This window comes from Phalacrocorax aristotelis, chromosome 12, assembly GCF_949628215.1.
Source record: "Phalacrocorax aristotelis chromosome 12, bGulAri2.1, whole genome shotgun sequence".
NCBI classification, from domain to species: domain Eukaryota; kingdom Metazoa; phylum Chordata; class Aves; order Suliformes; family Phalacrocoracidae; genus Phalacrocorax; species Phalacrocorax aristotelis.
In genome coordinates, this window is record NC_134287.1 from 14,512,724 (window position 1) to 14,535,072 (window position 22,349).

The window sequence follows — 22,349 nt, forward strand, 5'->3', positions numbered from 1 at the left end:
TAGATATAAATAATACAGAATTGACCCTAACTTTCTTTTTCTCCAGATATTGGCTTTTGATAAAATACATAAGCATGAATTTCCCCTTAATTTGTTTTGTAGTTCTTTCTGAGTTTGGTAAGCTTCCTACAGCATTTACAGTCCTTTTTGTATGGCAGTTTGCTCGCCAATACTTATAGGAGATGATGGTAACAAACGTGACTTACTGCTGGAGCAGAATACATGGATGGGTGTTAAGAAAGGCAAGATTTTCTGTCAAGATTTCATTTTAGAAGGGTGCCAGTGAATCTTCTGTGAACTTTACTTCTTTCTAAATTAAAAAAAAGAAAAAAGAGTAGGCTTGTATTTTTAATCTTATAAAATTGATGCCTCCCAAGAGTTGACTTACTGGATAAGGCAAATACGAACACAAAATTGTAACACACATTATTCTGTTAGCACTAGAATCTGCTGAGTAGGGATAAATTTGTTTTGCCTCATGGAAGAGACTGATGGTTTTCATAATATCAGAAGGGGTTATATGGAATAGCTCAGGTGCCTCAGTGTCCTCCATCTAAAGTGTTGTGTGCATATTTGGAAAGAAACAGGAAAGCCCACAGCCAGGCTATACTTGTAAGGTTCAGTACGAAGCCTGTAGACTGCACACCGTAAAGCCTGTACCTCGCTCTGATCTGTTAAGCTAGAACAGCTCTTAAAACTGTATCAAATCACCCTGCAGCTATTACCTCCACTACAGCAATCTACATGCTAGTTTTACCAGTATGTCGTAAGGCCAGCTCAGCTCTCTATGTCCCTGCCCAGAAGCAGTGCAGAGCTTGGCCCCTTTTTCTTAATGAGTCTGATAATGTCTGTCCCAAGGAGAAGGGAAAGGGCATGGAAAACATTTGTTTCTCTTAATATCCTTGCAAAGAGGTCAACCACGAACGTAATCTTTTTTTCTCCCTCTTCTGTTCAGCCAGTTATATTGTTATTCTCAACATCACTGCAAAAATACTCTGCACTAGATGCCCTAAATAGGACTCAATGTCCTTAAAGAAAGATCATCTCGGCAGCAAGGCTTGATTGATATCAGGCTACAGGAGAAGGGCAGCAGAACAGGGAGGGGTGTCTATCAGGGCGGGGTGGGGTGGGGGCAATATATGGGGGAGAGGATGGATTCTGCTGTGTTCTTGTGCTTAGGGTCTTGCAGAAGTTCTGAACAACTGAAGAAGTGTCTGTCTGGGGGCTGTTTCCCTTTATCCACTCCACCCTGCCTCACAACAGCAACCATATAGATCTTTAAATATACCTTGAATTGTTTTGCTGAATGAACACAAATATATCTGTGTTTTTCTCCTTGTAGACTAGTGCTAGGTTTTGATAGGAACAGCTAAGAAGTCTTTATACTTTATATGTGTTCTTTTTATTTTGCTTGTCTACTACGATGGATATTTTCTTGGAATGTTTGTTAACATAACCTTCTACATCACCCCTCTACTCTGTAATCTCATTATCTGTTTTTATTCAGTAACTTAAAACTTTTGATAAGTTATTCAAATGCTTTTAAGTTAAATATTCTACCCAAGACATTTTAGTACATTAGTCCTTTAAAAGTGTAAATTATTTCTGTGTCAAGAACCAGAAGGATGAAAGGTGTAAAATGTTACACTTCCAAGAAAAGTGGAACTTGCAGATATGCATGTAACGATGAAAGGACTGACAGATCTGACTTCTCTCAGCCAGATCTGTTAACTTCATCTGACACCAAAAAAAACCCATCAAATCAGCATAGAAGAGAACTAATATCGGCATTTCCTAGGGTTATGCTGCATTGATGTGACATACAGCAGCCAAAAGGTTCGCATTCCTCCATTTTTGTAGCTTGTTACATTTAGCCAGGAGATAGCTGTCCAGTGCTTCCTCCTTGCTGTTCCAAACCTAGAAACCTTTATAGTTGTGTTTAGGTTTTTAGTTATGATTGTTTATGCGGTAAAATTACTGCCATACTATTCTCTGCACCTCTTACAACAATCCTAGTCCTGTTCTGATGATTTATTTGTGATTTTCCACCAGCTTCACTGAACTGCCTAAAAAGCTATTTAAGTTTGCCCAACATAAATTTGTATTTCTCTTTTCTCATCTTTTTTTTTTCTTTCATTACTAAAGAATAAATTTGGCATTTAATGGACAAATGCACACTGATCATTGTGCTTTTAAATAGATCCCTTGCCTGGTAAAGGATTTTTGAGAGCTTAGCTGTGAATGTTAATTTCAAAAATTTGGCTGACTTCTGTAGATCTGAAGCAAAATGTTCCTTCAGACTGAGAAAAAGATGGTGCCTGGCTTTAGAACTTTTGTAGTTGGTATAAGGGAACTGAGAAAGTGGAGGAGGAGGGTATCTCCCTGCCACGGTAAGCAAAACTATTGCTTAAAGTGTTTCTGAGATTAAAGAATAGTCTTGAACTGACTTTGTGTCTTGGGCTGTAATCTCATATTAACTGCATTTCTGGTCTCATAATGTTATTTAACAGAGGACAGTTGTTCAGCAGCCTTAATCACATGTAATATTGTACAATTAGCAGGCTGTTCGACAAAGGCTTCAGCCTCAGCTTTTTTTTTGTAAAATATAAAGCAGCAACACAATTTCCATTTCCTCTCTTAGCATGAACTCACCAATTCATTACAAAACACGTACAAAGAGATGCCTAATAGCCAAGAAATGTGTCTGATCTGGAACAATGAAATGATCTATCTCAGCTCTGTGAGGAGGACAATGTTCAGGCTCCTGGGCTGAGAGCGGCTGTGGTCCTCCTGACATCCTCTGGAATGACACTGGACAAATCGCTTTTCATCCCTCTTTTCCCCGCACGCTTTCAGGTATTCCCTTCGTCAAGACTGAACACTCCTTAAGGCACAGACTGTTTCTCTGTGATGTTCGTACTGTGCTTAGCTCTGGCATCCTGATCTTGCTCGGACCCTTATATCATGGAAAGTACAAATAGATACTGCTGGATCTTATTGTGAATTCAGGTGAGGGTTTAACAGTATGCCTGGGAAACCAGGTTAAACCAAAACCCAAACAATTCCTCCAAACTCCCAGGGTAAGGACTGCAGGATCTGGAGAAGGGTTGATTTGTATCTGATTTCAGACTCTTAACACGGGTCACTTTGGACCTATCTGTTTTGAGATGGTTCCAGGAGATGAAATTAAATACCTTTTCTTTATCTTCTTGGAATAGAGACATTGTGTCATAAATTCTCAATTTCAGTACTAGGAGAAAGTTTTGGCGGGCTTGATTGCTCTTACGTCTTCATTGCTTGACAGCAAGGCTCATTTTTTCTTGTAAAAAAATCATAAAATGGAAACAGGTTTTAGCAAAGTTGAAAAAGATGGGCTGCATATGGTTCATGTGCAGAAAAAAGGCCGATTTAGGCAAGTGTATTAGAACAATTACTTTTGTACAGCTTTGCTTACAAAGCTAGGAACTTTTGATACAGCTCATTGGGCTGTAAGTGGAAGGCAACGTCTTGCTTTGAACCGTAAAATGAGGAGATGGAGTAAATCTTGGGAAGGTAAGGATTGAAACCATCTGTGACATCTCTCCTATTAACCGTCGCGAGTTCAAAGAAAATCGCTTCTGAACTTTGCAGGACCTGAGGCAAATCCCGGCGCGGCCCGGCCCGGCTCCTGTGGCGGGGGGCCCAGGGCAGCAGCGGGTGGGAGGCACCGGAGCCTTTGGCCGCAGCCCTCCCCCCTTGCCCTCCCCGCGGACCGGGGCCCGGCGCCGCGGGCTGCCGGGGCTCCCCCCACCCCGCTAACGGGGCCCGGTCTGGTCCGCCCCCTCCCGCCGGGCCCCCGAGCCGCTGCCCTTTCATCTCCCCCCGCCCGCTTGTGTTGTTTGTTTTTTTTTTTTTTTTTTTAACCGTGGGCGGGCGAGGCTTGTGCTGAAGCGCAGGTTGCCCCGCCGGGCGCAGGGGACGGGGCGGGAGGGGCGTGCGGGAGCTGCCGGTGCGCGGTTACCGCGGCTGAGGGACGGATCCACACGGACCGAGGGGCGGGGGGCGTTAGAGCGAGCAGGCGGCTCTGAGAGGAGATGACAATTAGCCTTTAAAAATGGCTGCTTGGAAGCTGTCAGCTGGGACGCGGAGGGGCTGGTAACTCTCCTCCCGCCTCTCCTCCCCGCAGAGCTAATAACGGAGAGGGGATCAGCGCTCCTCAGCCCTTCCCCGGCCGCCCCCCCGCCGGTGCGGGGTGCCGTGGCGGCCCCGGGGCCCGGCCGCCCTCGCTTCCCATCTGACTGACTGACTGACTGGCGAGAGGACGGCGGCGGCCCCCGCCTCCCCGCGCTCCTCCTCGCTGCCGCCCGCCCGTGCGCCGCGGGCAGAGGGACTACAAAGGAGAAGGGGGAGTCGGGGGGCTACATGATCGAGGGTGGCGTGTGTGTGCGCGCCGGTGGGGGGCATATCTGGCGAGGAGAAAGCACAAGGTCAAGAGGCAGTTCTCCTCCTCCTCCTCCATGGAAGAAGACGGGAGCGATGAGCCCTGAGGAGGACGACGAAGAGAAGGGGCGGATGGCTGAGGGCTGGCGCTGCCGGGCTTCCCCTCGGCAGTGACGGGGCGCGGAGGGCTGCGGGGGCCGGAGGAGGCAGCGCCGGGGTCGGGAGGGAGGGGAGGAAGGCGAGGAGGAAGCGGGGGGTTTGAATCTCCCTGGCTGGATTATCTCACCCCCCGGGGGAAGCCGCCCCTGCCCGGGGTGCGCGGGCGGCGCTGCCATCGCTGTCCGCCGCCGGCCGCGCCTCGGCCCGCGGCGAGGATGGAGCCGGGCGGCGCTGCGAGGGGCGCCGGCGCTGCCCCCGCGCCCCCGGGCCTCTGGAGACCTCTCCCCTCCTCCTGCGGCTGCTGCTTCTCCGCGCTCCTGGACGTGAACAGCTGGCTGCTCTTCTACGGCTTCTTGTACCTGGCCCTCTACGCCCAGGTGTCCCAGTCCAAGTCCTGCGACAAAATCTCCTGCTTCTCGGGTCATTGTGTCAACTCCACCTGTGTCTGCGACCAGGGCTGGGTGGGAGACCAGTGCCAACATTGCCAGGGCAGGTTCAAGTAAGTCTCTGCTTATTACGATTCTCTTTTTCTCCTTCCTTTTCTTGTTGTTTTCACTTTCCTGTTGTGTGTCCCGTTCCCCCCCCCCCCCCCCCTTTTTTTTTCCTTGCATGTTTGCTGTGATTTTGTTCATGTATGGTGGAAGTATGTGACAGAAGTTAAGGATGAAATAGGCTCCTCCACCTCTTAGTCCCTCCCTCTAAGAACCCATGGAAAATTGTACCTGCTGACTTACCGCTGAAAATAGGCTGCTCCACTTGATGGGAACTGAGGGACAAGGAGAAATCGGCCTAAAGCTGTATTGCTGCTGTCCCTTCTGGGAAGGGCCATGGGAATGACATGTATACTTCTTGGCGCTGCCCAGGGAGCAAAAATTACTAGTGCATTTCAATGACTTTTTTTCCTCCTGGAGAGTGAAAGTGTTTTGCTTGTTTCATGTTTCCTCCCTTTCTTTCAAGTGTTTTAGCTAAGCGAGCATTAGTCAGGCACATCCAGGGTGATATAACTTAGTGAAATGTACATGGCTCCTGACAAGGTCTGCAGGAGAGGAAAGAGTGGAAAACAAGGTAAAACAATAACATTTTTGCAAAGGCGTGAGTGGTCAGTGAAGCTAGAACTAACTTCTCATTCTTAAAAGTGGATGTGATACCGAGTCATCGATCGGTGAGAAGGAAGTGCACCCTGACACTTGCTTTTCTATATGTAGTGGAAAAGAAGACTTAATTTACAGGGCTGTCACTTTCCCCCCCGCCCCCTGTTGTATCAGTATAAAGAGTGGCTGTGAAAGAATACTGTTTGCTGTTATTTCGCTGTATAACCTTGGACGGGACATGTCATTTCATTCCCTTGTAGAACACCCCTTCAAAGCTGGAACACTGCTTATGAAGTATGTTGACATATACAGCTGGAAAGTGTTCTGATATCTAGCTAATAACAGCATATTAGTGAGGCTGTCTTACAGAATTGAAATTCTGTCTTCGGAAAGTACTTTAATAGGTGGAAGTATCAATAATTGTCTATTTTAAGGTGTGCTTAAGTTGAGTTTTGTCTTTGGAGTACTAAAATTAAGCAATATAATTTACATCTCTTAAGCATTTAATTGAGATCGCTCATCCCTAAATAAACAAAAAGTAAATACAGTAACTTGTTAGCTTGGGAAGTCGAGTAGCTGGGAGCCAGACATGTTGGCTGAAGTAACATGCACGCTGCAGAGAAAGAAACAAATCACTGATAGTGTCTGGTGGACTATTCCATCAGTCAGGCTATAACTGAGTTATAAAGGTAATGTAAGGCAAACATAATATTTTATCTGCATAGGAACCTGGTAAGAAGATTTTAAAGTTGGTCGTTTGTTGCCCGTATGTATTGAGGATTTGGGGTTCGTCCTGCTCTGTGCTGTGGAACAATGGGCTAATTGTGCAGGGATTGCAGTGAGGAGAGGAGGCCCAGGTGAATCTTCTTTGTGTGTGGTGATCTGCAGGAGACAGGCTTGCAGAGCTATTATTTCCTTGCTTTAAAGAGATTACTTGTATCCTTTGTCTTGATGCCGCTCACAACAGACCCTAACAGCTCAAGGGCTGAAGCAAATTTTCAGTCCTTAAATTTCAAAGCTTGTTGTGAATTAGTATATTTTCTGAATGGTTACTGGACCCTTTTTCTAGTTCTTACAGGTATTTCCTTGATTATCTTTTAAAACATTTACGTTTCTTTACATTGGTTGTATTTGTCGGGCGAGGAGGCACAGTGGTTACATTCTCACTTCTGGTAGAAAGTTAATAATCCATCCCCACCTAGAGGAAGTTCTGCCCGAATGTTGAAAGGGCACCTTTTCTGAGCTAAGCTGACACAGTGGTTAACGGATGTGCTTTTAGGAGTTTTGGTGAAATCGACATAGATTTCTTATTAACTCACCTATATTTCATGCTTAGCTTTAGAAATTACAGTGAGGTCTGCATTATGATTTTTATCACGGAAGTAAGACCTTTCTATTATTCTGGAGACCTATTTTTACTGAGGACATTTTCATAGTGGTATCTTAATAGCTCGTCTTTATTCTTAGAAGCAAAATACACTCTCCAATGCAAGTAAGCATTCTAAGATTTAAGGCTTTTGAAGCACTGTGAATTGGGGATGACATGAAATATGTTACTGTGTGTTATAACACAAGCAGCATCTCAGAGTGGTTATATTTTGAATCTTGAAAATTCAGGTGGGTGTTGAATGGGTGAGAAGCCTATGTATTTCCAATTGAAGAGTTGGAAAAAGATTGTTAGTCCGCCTTACGGCCAGGTGATTGAAGACCTTTCTGACTTCTGTGGCAATTGATGGCTTGACTTATTATCGTGGAATGCTTGCATATCGTTTCTGTTTGTCTGTGAAGCGTGAGTATCTGCTTTACACACAAATAGCCATGGCTGGACTCTTGCAGCAGTTGTACTCTCATTTGACAAGGTATGTCAGATGTATATCACTTTTGCAGCAGTTGTGCCTGTCATCTGTAAGAATTATGAAGAATGTTTCAGAATGACATAAAGATTGAAGAGTGATTTTGGCTATTATAACTGCGTTAACAGTTAATTTATGAGTTGTAGATACGATCTATAGAAATGTTAATTGTGTATTATTCTAAACGTATACATTGTTTCAAAGTTTCTGCAGTTTGAAGTGCCTGGGTGCATCTCTGTTATGCAATACTAAAATTGAACTCTTAATGACCTGAATTGGACACATGTAAAACCTGTTTTCTTTCACTAGATTATTTGAGGAAACAAATTTTTAAGGGTAGGCTAAAACCACTTGAAAATAAAAGGATCTCTTTATTTTTCATCATATAAGCGATGTATGGTTATTTTTGCTGTTCTGGGAATGAGTGACTTGATTTAGCAAGCTTCAGAAACATTATTGTAAGAGAAATACTTTACTGAGGGGTAATTTGGGACAATTAATTCTTTGGTGAGAGATGTGTAGTATTTTTGTTTCATTTCTTTTCTAGACTGAGAAATAACAACATAGCAGAGAGACATCAAAAATAGTTGATCAATCTTCGTAAGCAGGTGTCAAAATTGATTGACAATACTGCGGTAACCTTGCCTTCTCCTTGTAGGAGAACTACCAATAAGTAGACTGCTTGGCAAATGTTGCTCTGCATAGGATAAAAGAACGGTGAATGGGGGAAAAAATGGGCAAAAAAATTCTTTAGCGCTATTTTATTACTCTTATTTATCAACTTGTATTGTGAAGCATGTGGCAACTCGTTATATAAATGGCAGCGTTGTTGTTCTTACTGCATTGCATTCATATCCATGTTGGTCACTTTTCAGAATGATTGAGGCCTCGTTGCTGCCTGGAAGTAAATTATTTTACTCTCTGTTCAGGATGGCTATCTGAATTGAATTCTGACTTATTTAGTTTTCTCTTAAACTTTTTATTTTCCCCTTCCCTTCTGCCCTGATGGAAGGCAAAGCCTTTTATTTGTACAAAATAAAAAAGGGAAATTTAGTTATAAAAGGAGAAGGGAAAGGAATTCTGTCTGCCTGCGGGAGGCAGGTGAAGGTTAAGAAACCCAAAGGGTGAGCAGGTTCTGTTCTTATAGCTGGGAGCTTCAAACAGCACAGTTCCCAAGATATAAACAAAAATGCAAGTATAAAAGCACAGTGTCCAGTTTTATTCTGGTAGATTGATTTATTAAGGAAATGAAGCTTTTAATGCTACATCTGCCACACTTTCTTCCCCTCTTTTATACCTTTGAATTTGTTGGTCAGCTACAGTTTTCATGATGATATGAGTTTGGGCAGAAGGGAGAGGGGAAAGGCTGCCCAAATCATTTGTGTTATGAGACTCCAGGGAATTCAGGGAGACCAACATTATGAATGGCCCAACTGCAGGAAAAGCTGCAATCACAGCTTCTACATATTTAGATGTCAAAGTCAATCAATCTTGAGATGCAGCACTAAAGGAAAGCAGGTTTCATTAGTTTTGCTACTCACAGAATGACTTCTTAGAAAGAAAAAAAAAAATTCCTTCAGGTTGCAGCAAAAAATCACCCCTTTCTCTAGCTCTGGTTTGTACACTGGTGTGTGGAAGAGGATTAGAGAAACAATTGTGCATGAAACTGCTCTTCCTCTTAAGCTGAATGACTGGAAACATCAAGTCTTCTAAAATGTTGTGTTTTAAAAAAAGTAGAGTGTGTCTTCAGATGATTATCATTTATTTGATAACTCGTCCCAGTCGGTATATGTAACGAAGCAGATTGTACAGGTGAGAACCTTTGCGTACCGAATCTGCTTTGCCTAGTCCTAGATACCTAGATGTTATGGAGAGAGTAAGAGCAAACTGATCTGTTTGATTATTAAACCTTGTTTCCAGATGTTCTTATTACACTTGTAAATTACCTCCTGCATGTTCTCCTTAATTTCTAGAGCTCCTATAAAAGATTCTGCATTCTTCAAGGACAAAACAATTTCCAAGTACAAGAACCTCCACAACTGAAACGTTAAAATGATGTCAAATTTTATTATTCCAGGCAGAATCCTTATTTGTATCTAAAACTCTGAATTCTGCTGTCTGCAGAATGACTCATGCAAGGAAAGTCTCCTTAAATTGCAGATTGTAAATGAACAATAATATTGTAGAAGAAATGATCTATAGAAAAAAGTTAGTTTTAGCTGCAGCTAGTTGAAGTTCATGCTGCTGTGAAAAGGGGTGACTTTATCCTTCGTGGTTCTCTTTGATTACATCTTTCTGCTTCTTAATTAAGCGTTAATATTCCTGCTGAGAGTTCAAAAGTATCAACAGGAACATCTCTCCCCACCTCCCTGCCAGCTTTTTTTACGCCAGCTCAGTTCCCTCATGTTACTTCACTTGCATAAGTCTCCTCTTGACCCAAAGGAGGTAGCAGGAACAAGCAGGTGTGGATGGGAAAATTGCCCCTTTTAGAAGTGGTAAAGACGTAGTTTGCCTTAACTTTAATGTGAAATGACGTCACCATTAAACTGGTACAACTTCTCTTAAGCAGGGTGAAATTCTGAGTCAGGCTATAGATTGCAAAACTGCCTTTGTGATCACCATGGCCTGTATCTGAAGACATATGCATAATTATTATTGACATCAGTGGAATTGTGTGTGAGATTTTTACACCTGCAAATTGCCTTTTTGTAAGCCAGCACGTGAATGTTAACATAATTAAACTAGTGGAAATGTCAGTGTTTATGATTTTATTTTTATAAAATGTGATCTTTATTTAAATTGATTTTAGTGATGATGGTCTGAAAAATTTCTTCCAATCTGAGTTATTCGCTCTCTATATTAAAATTTTAAAATACAGTAATGCTTCATATGATAAAGAGATTTTGAATTTGTAAGGAGTAATTTTTTTAGTCAAATCTTGTTTTGAGATGTAGAAGCATAAGCCATATGACCATAACTAAACTCCTACTACAAGCTAAACAATCTGCACTGAAAAGTGTTTTTTGAAAGGAAAGCAATCTGTTTGGAAACTTGAAAAATTATTTTTGTTAGAGTGTATTTTTCTGTTGTTGTTGTTTAATACTTCCTATATAGAATCATTTAGGTTGGAAAAGACCCTTAAGATCACAGAGTCCAACCACTAACCTAACACTGCCAAGTCCACCACTGAGCCATCTGAATTTTTTTTTTATGGGTTTTTATAGACCTAACCAGAAATTAACTCTCTGATTACCTGTTCCCCTACAGCTTGCATAAGGCAAGCTGTAAGTACTCTGAATTAATTCCTGTTTCAGTTGAACTCATGCTCTAGAAAAGCATCCATACATGTCTGAAAACACTTCTACTGACTGAAAGCCCGTTACAGACTTTCAAAATTCTTCCATTTGTTAGTTATCCTCCCTGTTTTCTATAATCAGCAAAAACAAATGAATAATCCCCCTCATCCAGAACATATACCCTACCTCATTTTTTGTCTGAGTTTCTCTGTTTTCTCATGTTTTGAGTCATGCCTTCATTGCAGAGCCTTCAGTATGTCAGGTTTATGTTCTCCGTGTAGGTGAAAATATCTTTTCCTTGCCAAGAATGGAGAAGGAGTGTTCCTTAGTCGTGTCAACATAAAACAATTTTTTTCCATCCTTGATTGCTCTCTTGGTTTTTAGTCTTCCTTATTTTATCAGCATTCTTGAGCTATGAATGCCAGAACTGATGCTTGTCTTTTGGTAATGGTTGTACTGGTGAGATGTAGAAGCAGAGTAACCTCTCCCCTGCTGCTTGGTGTCCTGCTGTGTGCAGCTGCAGAGAATGCTTCACAGCTTAGCACTGGGCTGGCAGCTCTGTCGGTTATTTTCTGCCTCACAAGTCGTCTCAGAGTTGCTGCCTCCTCAATACCAATACCTCAATACGTGGCCCTGCTTTGCTCAAACTAGTCCGTCAACCAGTCACAGCCTCCCCTATATGCGGTGATATTTAATTGTGGGGCTACAAACATGTATGTTTTGGGGTGGAGCTATGCTCTTTTAAAAACACCCCTCTTGCCCCCAAGCAGTAGATAACCAACAATGTACAGTCCCTTCCTGTGTAAGTCTGAGACTGTCCATAGGATTGAATCCAAATGCAAGTTAGTCAAAGGCTTCGTGGATTCTGGAGTCTAGTTTGTTTGCACACTAAGCAGTTTGTTACTTCTAAGTGTGGGAGCAGATGGCTGATGACCCTGTCAGGCCTTCAGACACCGCCAACGGCTGGTTATTATTGCCATGGGTGTGTAAAAAGCTCAGTTGTATCAAATGTATGCTTAAGTCTATCCAGAAATTATACGTAAATGCCTGTACTGGGTATAGCATTTAATATTTATTATGTTTTAAATTTGGCAAATAAATAGTCTCACATTGTGTATGTCCTTCTTCCTTTAACCAAAAAGAAGGCATGATGATCATATTTTGGAAGTCATTACCATGGTTCATGTCATCTTTTTAAAATGAGTATGAGCAATTTTTGAAAGATCAGTCTATCATACTGCACTAGAACTTGATTTAATGGTATCAAAACGTAGGCAGGAAAGGTAGGACGTAATATGAGACACTACAGGAATATCCTTGGGATATTCTTACACATACTAACTGAAGTGCTGGTGAAAAAAGCCTTACTTTATAATGCTCCTACATAGACAATAAAAGAATGAATTGGAAAACTCATGCGCTATTGAAGGATAGTTATCTGTCAGTGTCCATGGAATTTATTATTAGCTGTATTGTCTAGTCTTGGAAAACATGCTACAAAATTGATGTAAGGAGGAATAAATGATGATGGTACCAGAAACACAGGCACTCCAGTGAACTGCAGCTGCTAACAGTAATAGAGGTACAATTGTGAACTATAAGCAAAGTGTATGTTTTCACGTGAGGTGGGTGAGCAGTAGGAATTTTTAAACTGGTGTTAAAGTTTGCCCTATATATTCTTAAAAGCCTAACGAGTGAACGTAATAGTTGCATTGATTTCAGAGCGCCATGTGGAGTAAGACCATATTGAGAAATGATGGAACTGAGCTCAACACTGTTACTTAGTGCTCATTAACGAGGTGCAAGAACTGCCTTCAGCTTTGAAGTCCCCTGCAGGCAGAAAAACCTAAAACTTTTAGACCTCTGAAAACTAATTTAGCCATGAGCTCTATAGAATATTCTAGGGTAAACATCTTAAACTCTCTGTTAATACAATAGCATGTTGCAAATAACAAATTAACTGTAAAATCTCTCCCAAAATTTAGAATCATAGAATGTCCTGAGTTGGAAGGGACCTGCAAGGATCATTGAGTCCAACTCTCGTCCCTGCATAGGACAACCCCAAAATTCACACCACGTGTCTGAGGGCGTTGTCCAAATGCTCCTTGAATATTGTCTCATCTGGAAGAAATGGACTCCAGGATCTGTTTGAATCAATATTTTATATTTCTTAGCAAAGGATGGAAATGTGCTACTATCACCAGATGATGGCAGAATATCTAATTTGTTCATGCTAATGATGTTTAGAAACAAGCTAGCCATAGCATATTTCCAACCTCTAAGCAGCAGGTGCCTGAGAACCGTGATTCGGGTAGGGAATTTTGTAGCCAGGATATTCTAGGATTACCTGGCAATGGAACAGGTACTGAAGTACTTAAAGATTGGACACAGACACACAAAATGATGCTCAGCATCTACATTTTCTTATGGATTTCTTCAATAATTTACGTATTTCAGTGTGTCATCTATAAAAAGGAAATAATGCTTCCTGTAAGGTTAAGGACTTGAGGTGACCCACTGCTGTACTGATGAGGGACAGCTAATAAGCCTTTCTTCCTAGAATGTGATAAATACTATGGCATGAAGCACTGTTGTCCAAACTGTGCCGTGTATCTCCAACAGATGAGAAAAATCGCCTCCTTGTTAGGTCAGGTGCACCTAAAACTTGCAAGCAGTGTGTATTGCAGAATATTTGAAGAATAAATTGTTCTCTTATTCAAGAGAATCCTTGGAAAAAAATTGAACATTGGCCATCACTGATAAGATTTCATTTCAGAAGGTAAGACCCCCAAAGACCTAACCCCCAATCTCGAATTAAATCTTACAAACAAAATATTGTGATACACCATAGTACTTAACAGATATTTTGAAGAGTTACTGCTCTACTTGTTTGAATACAGTGGTCTATATTAGTCATTACATTCCTGTGTCGGTATCAAAGAACCATACATTCCTAATTTGTAGGATGATTGCATTATATTATTACAGAATTGTGAGTCTAGATTCACAGTCTTTAAATGTAGGTTTTTATTATAAATATGCACTTTTATTTTGTGTACTAGGTAGCGAGTCATCACAATGGCCTTGAGAAATAGCCAGTTATTTTTTGAGCTGTTTTACATATAGGAAGCCTGAAGTTGTGTGGTTGTCTAAGGTAACATGACCAATAAGTTAATTGAAATGGAAGCTTGGGAGTTCATACAATTTTCCATAATTCTGTCCCAGACCTCATTATAAGAAGACGGAGTTGTTTTCAAGTTGTACATTCTTTTTCTGCAAATATACAATATAGATTGAAGTGCTTTGATTTTTTCAGAGACCTTTACTGTGTAATATAATCAGATATAGGAGAGGCTACGTAGCTTATTATTCTGGTGCGGATAGCTAGCCAAGGAGTTTCGTGATGATATTTTAGACTGTTCCACACACATACTGTATGTCATTCAATGAGCATATGGCAGACCTCTTAATGCAGGTATAGATGCCAGTATAGGTTAGACGGACTTGATCTTGAAAGGTGTCTTCCATTCACATGAGCCAGGACATCAAAGCTGGACTGAGTTTGTAGTTGGCTTATCTTCTTATTCATAAAGGGGCGGGGGAGGGAGAACAACAACAAGCAAACCACACCTTAATTTACTGAGTTCATAAAAGCTGCTTATTAACAGGAACATTGCTGGATTATTTTATTTTCATTCTTATATATATCCTTGAAGTGCATTTACCACTTTTGTGGTTTGTATGCATTCAGAAATCTGTTCTCTAACATAAAACTCTGAGGTGACAGGCAGCTGAACGTAAGCAGAATATCCCTTTCAAGTTAGACTTAGGTTGTCTCATTTAGATTGACTGCATTTATGAGTAGCAATTGGACTGGAAAGCAGAGCTAGTGTACGTTAGACACGATCAGAATGAGGCGTTTGCAGCGTTGCACCAAAATGGAATTTGAAAACATCTTCCTCTGAATTTTTCCTTTGCATTGTCTTTATAGATTTGAGGTCGTGCTCAGTAAAGATCTTAAAAAGCCTTACATACCATTATTAAAAAACCCTGTGGTTAAAGTTCTTGCCTACTAAGGACATTCCTTTCAAGAGTCTTGCAGTTCTCTGGCACGTCACCTGTTGCTCTTCACAGTCACTTTTTTTTTTAATCATCCTGATAAATTTGACTCTCTTTATTTCCATCTGCTAAGGAAGACCAAAGCAGATGGAGGGCATGCTTAATCTTACTCCTTATTTTTAAACACAGCAATTAAGATTTAACCTGTCTTTCTGTGATGATCAAGGAAAACACTATGCAATGTGTGATGTTCTAGTTTATGTTGTAACTTTCTAATCTACAAGTTTCCTTATTGGCTTTATGTAATTCACTGGGTATGGAGGTAAATGATTGTGCTTCAAGGCTGGGAGAATGACAAAACTAATATATGCTAATTTTGGTGAGTATGAGCATAGCCACACACTACCTTCAGTGGAAGGAATATTCTTTGTTGTTCTCACAATTATGTTGTTGCAGGCTTAGACTTCAGTGGATCATATCACTTACTCTGGTGCTACTTGAAGGCATGCTTTCTTCGAATAAATCAACACTATTTAATGAAGGAAATTCTCAGGTATCCTATGTTTAAAACCTACAAATTTTTAAGATGCAGCAACTTTTGGCTTTTCCCTCCCTGTGGAGAGCTCAAGTTTTTGAGTTCTTATCTCTTTACATTTCCCAGTTTCTTTTTTTTTTTTCTGGGGTGATGTTGTTGTTGTTTGTTTTCGACAGACCAGAAGTATTTAGGAGGCTTTCTGTGATTATGTCAACCTATAAAATAACAAATTATGCAAGCTCATATTCAGTATATCATGTATTTATGAAGTATACGTGTCCTGATGATATAGTTTAAATGGTAGGATGCCTTTATTTTGTGGTGGTTCCTGTTTTCAAGGATAGTTGATCATCCTTGTTGAATTCTCTGTTCTTTGCTCATTACATTCCTCTTAGGATATACTTGCAGTGTAGTTAAGAAAACATTGTAGTCTAAAAGATCTTGTCATCACTTCCACAGAAAAGTGGAAAATGGAAAATAAAGTTAAAAATCTGGATGGAAATGTCTGGGAGCCTGCAAACCATGGCTCTGAAGGGAATTGTGGAACTGAGTTTAGCAGGTTTGTGTGTAAGAATGTTGCCTGGCCCTGTGAATATGTAGACATCACACGTATGAGAAATACTATATATTTTCTCATCTAATTAATCATGTTGAAGTTTTGGGAGGGGAAATACAGCTTCTGAAAATTACTTTCTGAAGAAGTCTGTGGATAATGAACTGAGTTTGGTGGTTCCATGTATTTGCAGAAGTATTTGCTTGAAGCAGGATTTAAAAGAAATCCTTTCTAAGGCAATCACTGTATGCAAAGTGAGGAGTGTTACAGAATCAGGTAGAATTTGAGTATGTCCACAGACTAGGATTTTGGGCTTGTAACTGATCGAGGATGGGAAGCATTTCTTGTTTTTGGACACAGGTTAACTTATAAAGGTGCATATCATCAGAAAGCATTCATGGACTTAGCCATAATTGTAGGATAAAAAAGGAATATAAAGATTTCATTTAATTATTTAATTATTAATATTAATAAAATTAAGAAATAAATTTGTAAACCTTTAATTTCTAATAAATGAATATTTATGGTATAACAAGAAATAATAAGACTGTGTGTAATTTTGCGCTTGCAGTTAGATTACAGGCCTGAATCTCAATTATTGTAGTCTTAAGATGTAATTAATATCTTTAGGATTTGTTCTTTAATTTGAAGGCAAACTTCAGGAAACTTGTATAATGCAATAGAGAATCGGAACCTTAAAATTATGTGTATATGGCAATAGTGCATCTTTCATGTATAGGTAAAATGTTTATTATCCTGCAATTTTTTATATATATAATGTGTGTGTATGTACATATACATCAGCTTGTTATGTTGTAGAACATTAAGTTACTGTAGCTATTGTGCTTGTCTTAATTATTTTTAAATTACAGCAAAATGAAGAAAAAAGATATTTCCCAATAAAAGAATGTCAGGATAATAATAGGGAAGAATGACACTGACAATCAGTGTATGTGATACTTTGTGCCATAAGCTTTTGAAGCTTGTGTGGCCGGAAATAAGCAATCCTTATTAGAGGGATTTTTAAATGATATAAATAAGAAGTAAGTTGGTGAAATAAACTTTTCACCTAATGAACTCTTGGGGACTGTATTTATCATCCTGGTACTTTCAGAATCAGGTTGTTAAGGTGTTGTCCCATGCTGAGAATGTCTATTATACAAACAGTCCTTGTAGATGTGATTTAATTATGTTAGTGTTGCACTCAGAAGGGAAAACAATTAGTAACTGTCTACTGTTACTTAGCATTGTGGTTCCAAATGTTTTCCTTGAGTTACAGCTGTCCAAGGGAAGGCTCTCCTTAAGCATGTTTTATGGTGAAGAAAGGGAAATGCTAGCTTCTGTTCAAGTAGAATTCCCTGTCCTCTCTTAAAATATTTTTAGCTTATACTTGTCAGAAGCTTCTTTAGAAAACTAAGAACAGTTGCCATTATGAAATCTCTGGGACCTTTACTGTGTGTGGATGCAGAAGAGAAAACAGATTCTTACCATGGGACAGAATGGACACTTGAAAAACAAAACAACAACCGGACTACAGCGTGTGACCATTGTTTTGTAGTAGTTGGGTTCTGAATTTATAGTGAAGAGCACAGAAGGAAAAACATTCATGATGAATGTTGGGTTTTGATGTAAGGTTTATGTACTGAAGGGTAGAAGGAAAAAAAATCTTTGAATAAGTATGGAGTTTCTTGTACAACTAGTATGAAATATGAAAATTTGATTCTGTATCTGTTTAAGACTCTGTTGCTTTGAACTAACGTAACATCTTATTTTATTATTTTTCTTTCTGTTTGCAGTAAAATAGCAGTGTCTGCATTGCTTAATAGTGGTATATTTGTTAGGAATGACTGAAGTTATCGGGATCACGGGAGACTTCTGTTTCTCAACTAATCTTTTCTATTGTTGGTACTAGACATAACTTGATGTTCTAAGAATCAAGTAACAGTCCCTTGTAGGTGTCAAAAAATGTTATCAAGGTGCATTTAGTTGTCTGATTTAGTGATGCCAGGACCATATCTGGAGCAGAATTCTGCTGTTTATGTCTGATGGACTAAATTTACAGCATTGTATGAATAGAGAGTCCTTTTGTGTTAGATATTTGTTGGTATGATGCATTTGTCAAGTTATCAGCAGTTAAAACATTAAAACAGAAAGTTTTTAATTATATGTAGAGGACCATTTCTGATTTAGATGTGTGGTAACTGAACACCTAAAGATTTCAAGTTTTTCTGTATTAGTGGGAGGTAAAAACAGGTAGAGAAGAAGTGAAGTTTAAGAAAACCAATAGATTTGATCAGTTTTCCTTTTTCTTTTGTAAATCTATACTTTGGATAGTGCAGATCCTGCTATCTGTTTTCTGGAACTGCCTTTTTAGCAGTAGTAGTCTCAGCTCCAAGGGTTCTGGGAAGAATTCCATTGAGGGGGTTGTTCTGTCCAGCTCAAAGACTGAAGAAGGTCTTTGCAAGAGTCCTCTGAGTACTCCCCTTCAGTCAGCCTTTCAGAGTCATGGACTTTTCCTGTCTGTGCCTCAGCAGAAACTATAGTTTCTTATTTTATTCTGGACAAAAAGCCTCAGGCAGAGCCTTTCATACGGTACTTGTATTTCATTCCCATATACAACTGTGTTATTATTTAAGCATCATATAGACAAGGTTGCAATGGCTAATAGTTATGACTGCATTAATTGTCTGCTCTCAGTTATTCTTAGAAGAATAAATTTTAGTATCTGTAATGTTCAGGTAATTTACATGTAGGCTTTATTTTCTTATCTAATGCTCCTGTGGTTAAATGCAAAGTTTCTCAGAAAAACTGAGAAGCTTTCTTATTTTCAGTAGTTTTTCATACAGCTTTTCCTGTTTGTTTGTTTGGATACACAAGCAAGTGTATCAAACTACTATGAACTGTATAATAATTGGATTATATTATAACTGAGTTTTTCAAAGCAGAGCCTGAGAGAGTAGGGTGATCTGGATGAATTAAAGCTCAGTATTTGATGCTAGAGTCTGGTTTTGTTTCTTCCTGAGAGATCAAATCTCAGGGAACGGCAATTTGAAAGCAAATAAATGCCCAACAATCAATAACTGTAAGATCCTTGTGAAACTTTGAGGGGGAAAAAATGTAAAACAATAAAAAAAAAAAATCCCTTGCAAAATGGTGATCAAATTGATTTTTTTGAAAGCTCTGAAATGCATACTTAGGGATTGTTCCTATTTAAAGACTGGTATGTGATAGTAAGTTGGAGAATTTAATTTCTATTTAAAATGCTTTGGAGATTTTTTAATTGCCTTTACAATAATTTATATGCTTGCTTTTCCCTATATCTGTTACTGCTGTATAAATCTGCAGAGAAAGCATGAATTTGTTTCATATTGCTGTGTTGTGATGAAACTGCTTATTATGTCATAAATAGATTTAATTGCATAATCTAATGGGGGAGGGGAGATGGACTGAAAAGGGGGAGGAAACATAAACAGCATTAGAAATTAGCAGATAGAAGGAGAGGGTTTTGCTACTAAGCTATACAAGCAATGTAGTACTTACAAAATGCAGAACCAGTTATTTTGGTTTTTTTGTTTAACTTAAATAATAATTGTAAATGACAATTTACAGGTAAAGGAAGAAAAATGTCTAAATGACAGAAGACTTTATAGCACCCTTCATAGCATAGCTAAAACTTTACCTATGCTTTGTCATTTCTTGTCTCAGCTACTGCACTTTTGTTTTCTTTTGAGCTGGCTCCTCTCCAGCGTGTATAAGTACTGAAATAAAATACTTTGCTTTGTTTATGACTTAGATATCTGTTAGCTGCTTGTGAATCTCATAAGGACTTCTGCTCACCTCAGTTTTCTGCTAAATGGGAGGAAAAGAAAGTATGCAGCCCCTCTAGAGCTCTATTTTCATTTTAGTTCCTCACAATTTAGGAAGCTGACAATAATCACTAGCTTGTTTCTTACCTCTGAGTCTGGAGCTACAATTCTTGTGTGGGTTTTTATAAAGCGAGTTCAGTGATACCGGCGCATTCACACTCTGGATACAAGTTTACAACTGTGACCCACCACCTCGCTGACAATGGTCTTTCAGCACCGGTACACAGTTATTTCAGCAAAATGATATATTTAAGTAATGACTGAACTATTAATGTAAGTTTAAAATAAAATGAGTGACTGAAATTATTAATGGGAGAAAATATGTAGAAAATATGTAGAAAGTATGTTTTCAATTTATAATCCTCCAGTTATCATCTAAGCTCTGTTACTTAATTTTTTTAAAAAAAATTCTTCTCTAGATGAACATCGCAGTTTTCTAAAACTGCTAAAAAGTTATAACCACAAATATGAGGTAAAGAGGTAACTCTGAGCCTTACGGAAGAGGGACCAGGGCAGCAGGGAGTTTTAATTCACCAAAAAATAAAAATGTGACCAACATTGAGAAAAACTAAATATTAGAGCTCTCAAGTTTGAATAAACATAAATGTTGGTATTTCTTTATTTTCATTATGGTTCACCTTTCCTAGGACATTATTGGGCCTTGCATTAGAAACCTCAAATAGCTATTAATGTTGTATCTGTTGTGGTATAAATAAAAATTATTTGGTCCTTGTGGTATATTAATTTATAGTTGTAATTTGTAGAGTATTGTAATTTTCTGTTAGTTAAAGCCTGTGAACTTTTATTTTTAACATGAAGCTCCTTGATGATGCCTGGTTCCTGAAATATTGTAGTCTGTCTTTTTAAGTGCTTTGATTTTTCTAATGAATTGCCTGCCTTCTCACCATTTGGGCAAGTTGGGATTAATTAAGAAGGCAGGCAAGTTGGGATTAATTAAAAAGGCTTGCCTGTAAAGCAGCAGGGATTTATATGAGTTAAAGGTGAAGTATTGCATATAAAAGCAAAATATTTCTGAAACAGATTGATCTGTATATATGTGTGAGTATATATATCTACTTGTATATCTATGTCTGTATATATAAATATAGTTGAAAACAGTATTTTCTAGAATCTGTAGGAAACTCCAGACTCCATGCTGTTGGTTCTTTGACTTGAAGCAGCTACGTGAGTACTGCAAACCTTCCCTTATCTGGGGTTAGGGCCTGTAATCATTGCACTGCTGAATGAAAGTGAGGAGGAGGAAGAGTTTAATCTTCCCCTTACGTGCTCATATTTTAAAATAAAATCACTCCCACTGCATTTCTGTGAGCTGTGTTCCCACATTGCCTATCGAGATCTCTGAGGAGTTAGATTCATATGTCATAGATTCATAGACATTACATTCTACATTCATATGTAGATTCATAGACATGACATCCAACTTCATACAACCAATTATGTCCTTCTATGAATGTGTGGAAGCATAGCTGTTGAAGAGTTCACAAGCTTCAACCTGGAAAAAGAATAAGGTGGCTGTTAAGAACAGCTGTCTTCAGGGCTGGCCAGCAAAGCTGAGCATTTGGAGTTGCAGTTTAGGCTTGAATACTGCTTTTATCCTACTTCAGTCTACAAGCTACTCTCTTCCTTTCTCTTTGGATTTCTGTCTGGTGTTACCAGCCAGAGTGATTGAAATTGGCCGTTGACATCTCTGCAAAGGCTTCATCTCTTTCTAATTTTTTTTCCCTCCTCTGCTCCCCTACCCTTGCAGGATTACTGCACTAGTCCATCTACACTATTTTAGGAGCAAAGGTGTCAGTTTTTTGCAGGGACCTAAAAGCTGTGTGCAAACATAATATAATGTTTCTAGTTTTTTAATTATTGCAGCAAAATAAAGCCTTGGCTACCTATATGTGGCAAACACATAGTTCCCCATTATTACGCTTGGGGACACATTATATGGAAGGGGTTTTATGTGCTTTAAGAAAAAAATTAAGGACGGAAAAACCTACCCCAACAGCTTGCAAACAACTGTAGCAGAAAAATTTGACACTTGAGCAGATATTTTTGAAAAGCATGCCCTAACAACTTTGTATATGTGATTTAGATAAAAGAATCTTTAGTAAACTCTTTATCTTATGCCATAGTCCCAAACTCTATGGAGTGAAATGACAGTATTTTGTAAGTAAATTTGCCATAAACATGTTCAAATGTTCTTGAATCTCATTTTTTTGTCTGAATTTAGACTGTTGTTCTAAACTTGTTTATGCAATCTCCTTGATAAGTGCCTAATTTTGTGTGCATATAGTAACTTAAGCAAAAGAGCTGTTGTCTCTCCATTTGCTTTTCCTTTTGTCCTCTTTGTACATACAGACTGTTTCATATTTATCTTGGACTTCATTATTCTAGGATAAGCAAGTGTCATCTTATTCTAGGCTCTTATTTCTTCTAGTCACTCAGATAGTGTTTGCTGTTCATGTTCTAGTTGAATCTTTCCTGTTCTTATTTCCTGGATATGGCT

General features: G+C 39.2%; 1 protein-coding gene across 3 annotated transcripts in view; it reads left to right on the forward strand.

The window, feature by feature from the left end:
- Window positions 1–4,583: 4,583 nt before the first annotated feature.
- Window positions 4,584–22,349, forward strand: part of ATRNL1 (attractin like 1) — a 522,986-nt gene continuing 505,220 nt past the window's right edge. For 2 of the 3 annotated variants that reach the window (XM_075107501.1, XM_075107502.1), the window contains exon 1: window positions 4,698–5,077. In XM_075107501.1, the coding sequence (XP_074963602.1) occupies window positions 4,794–5,077 (284 nt within the window). In that variant the 5' untranslated portion in view covers window positions 4,698–4,793. Of the gene's footprint in view, window positions 5,078–22,349 lie in introns of all 3 variants that reach the window. The other variant, XM_075107503.1, reaches the window with a different exon arrangement.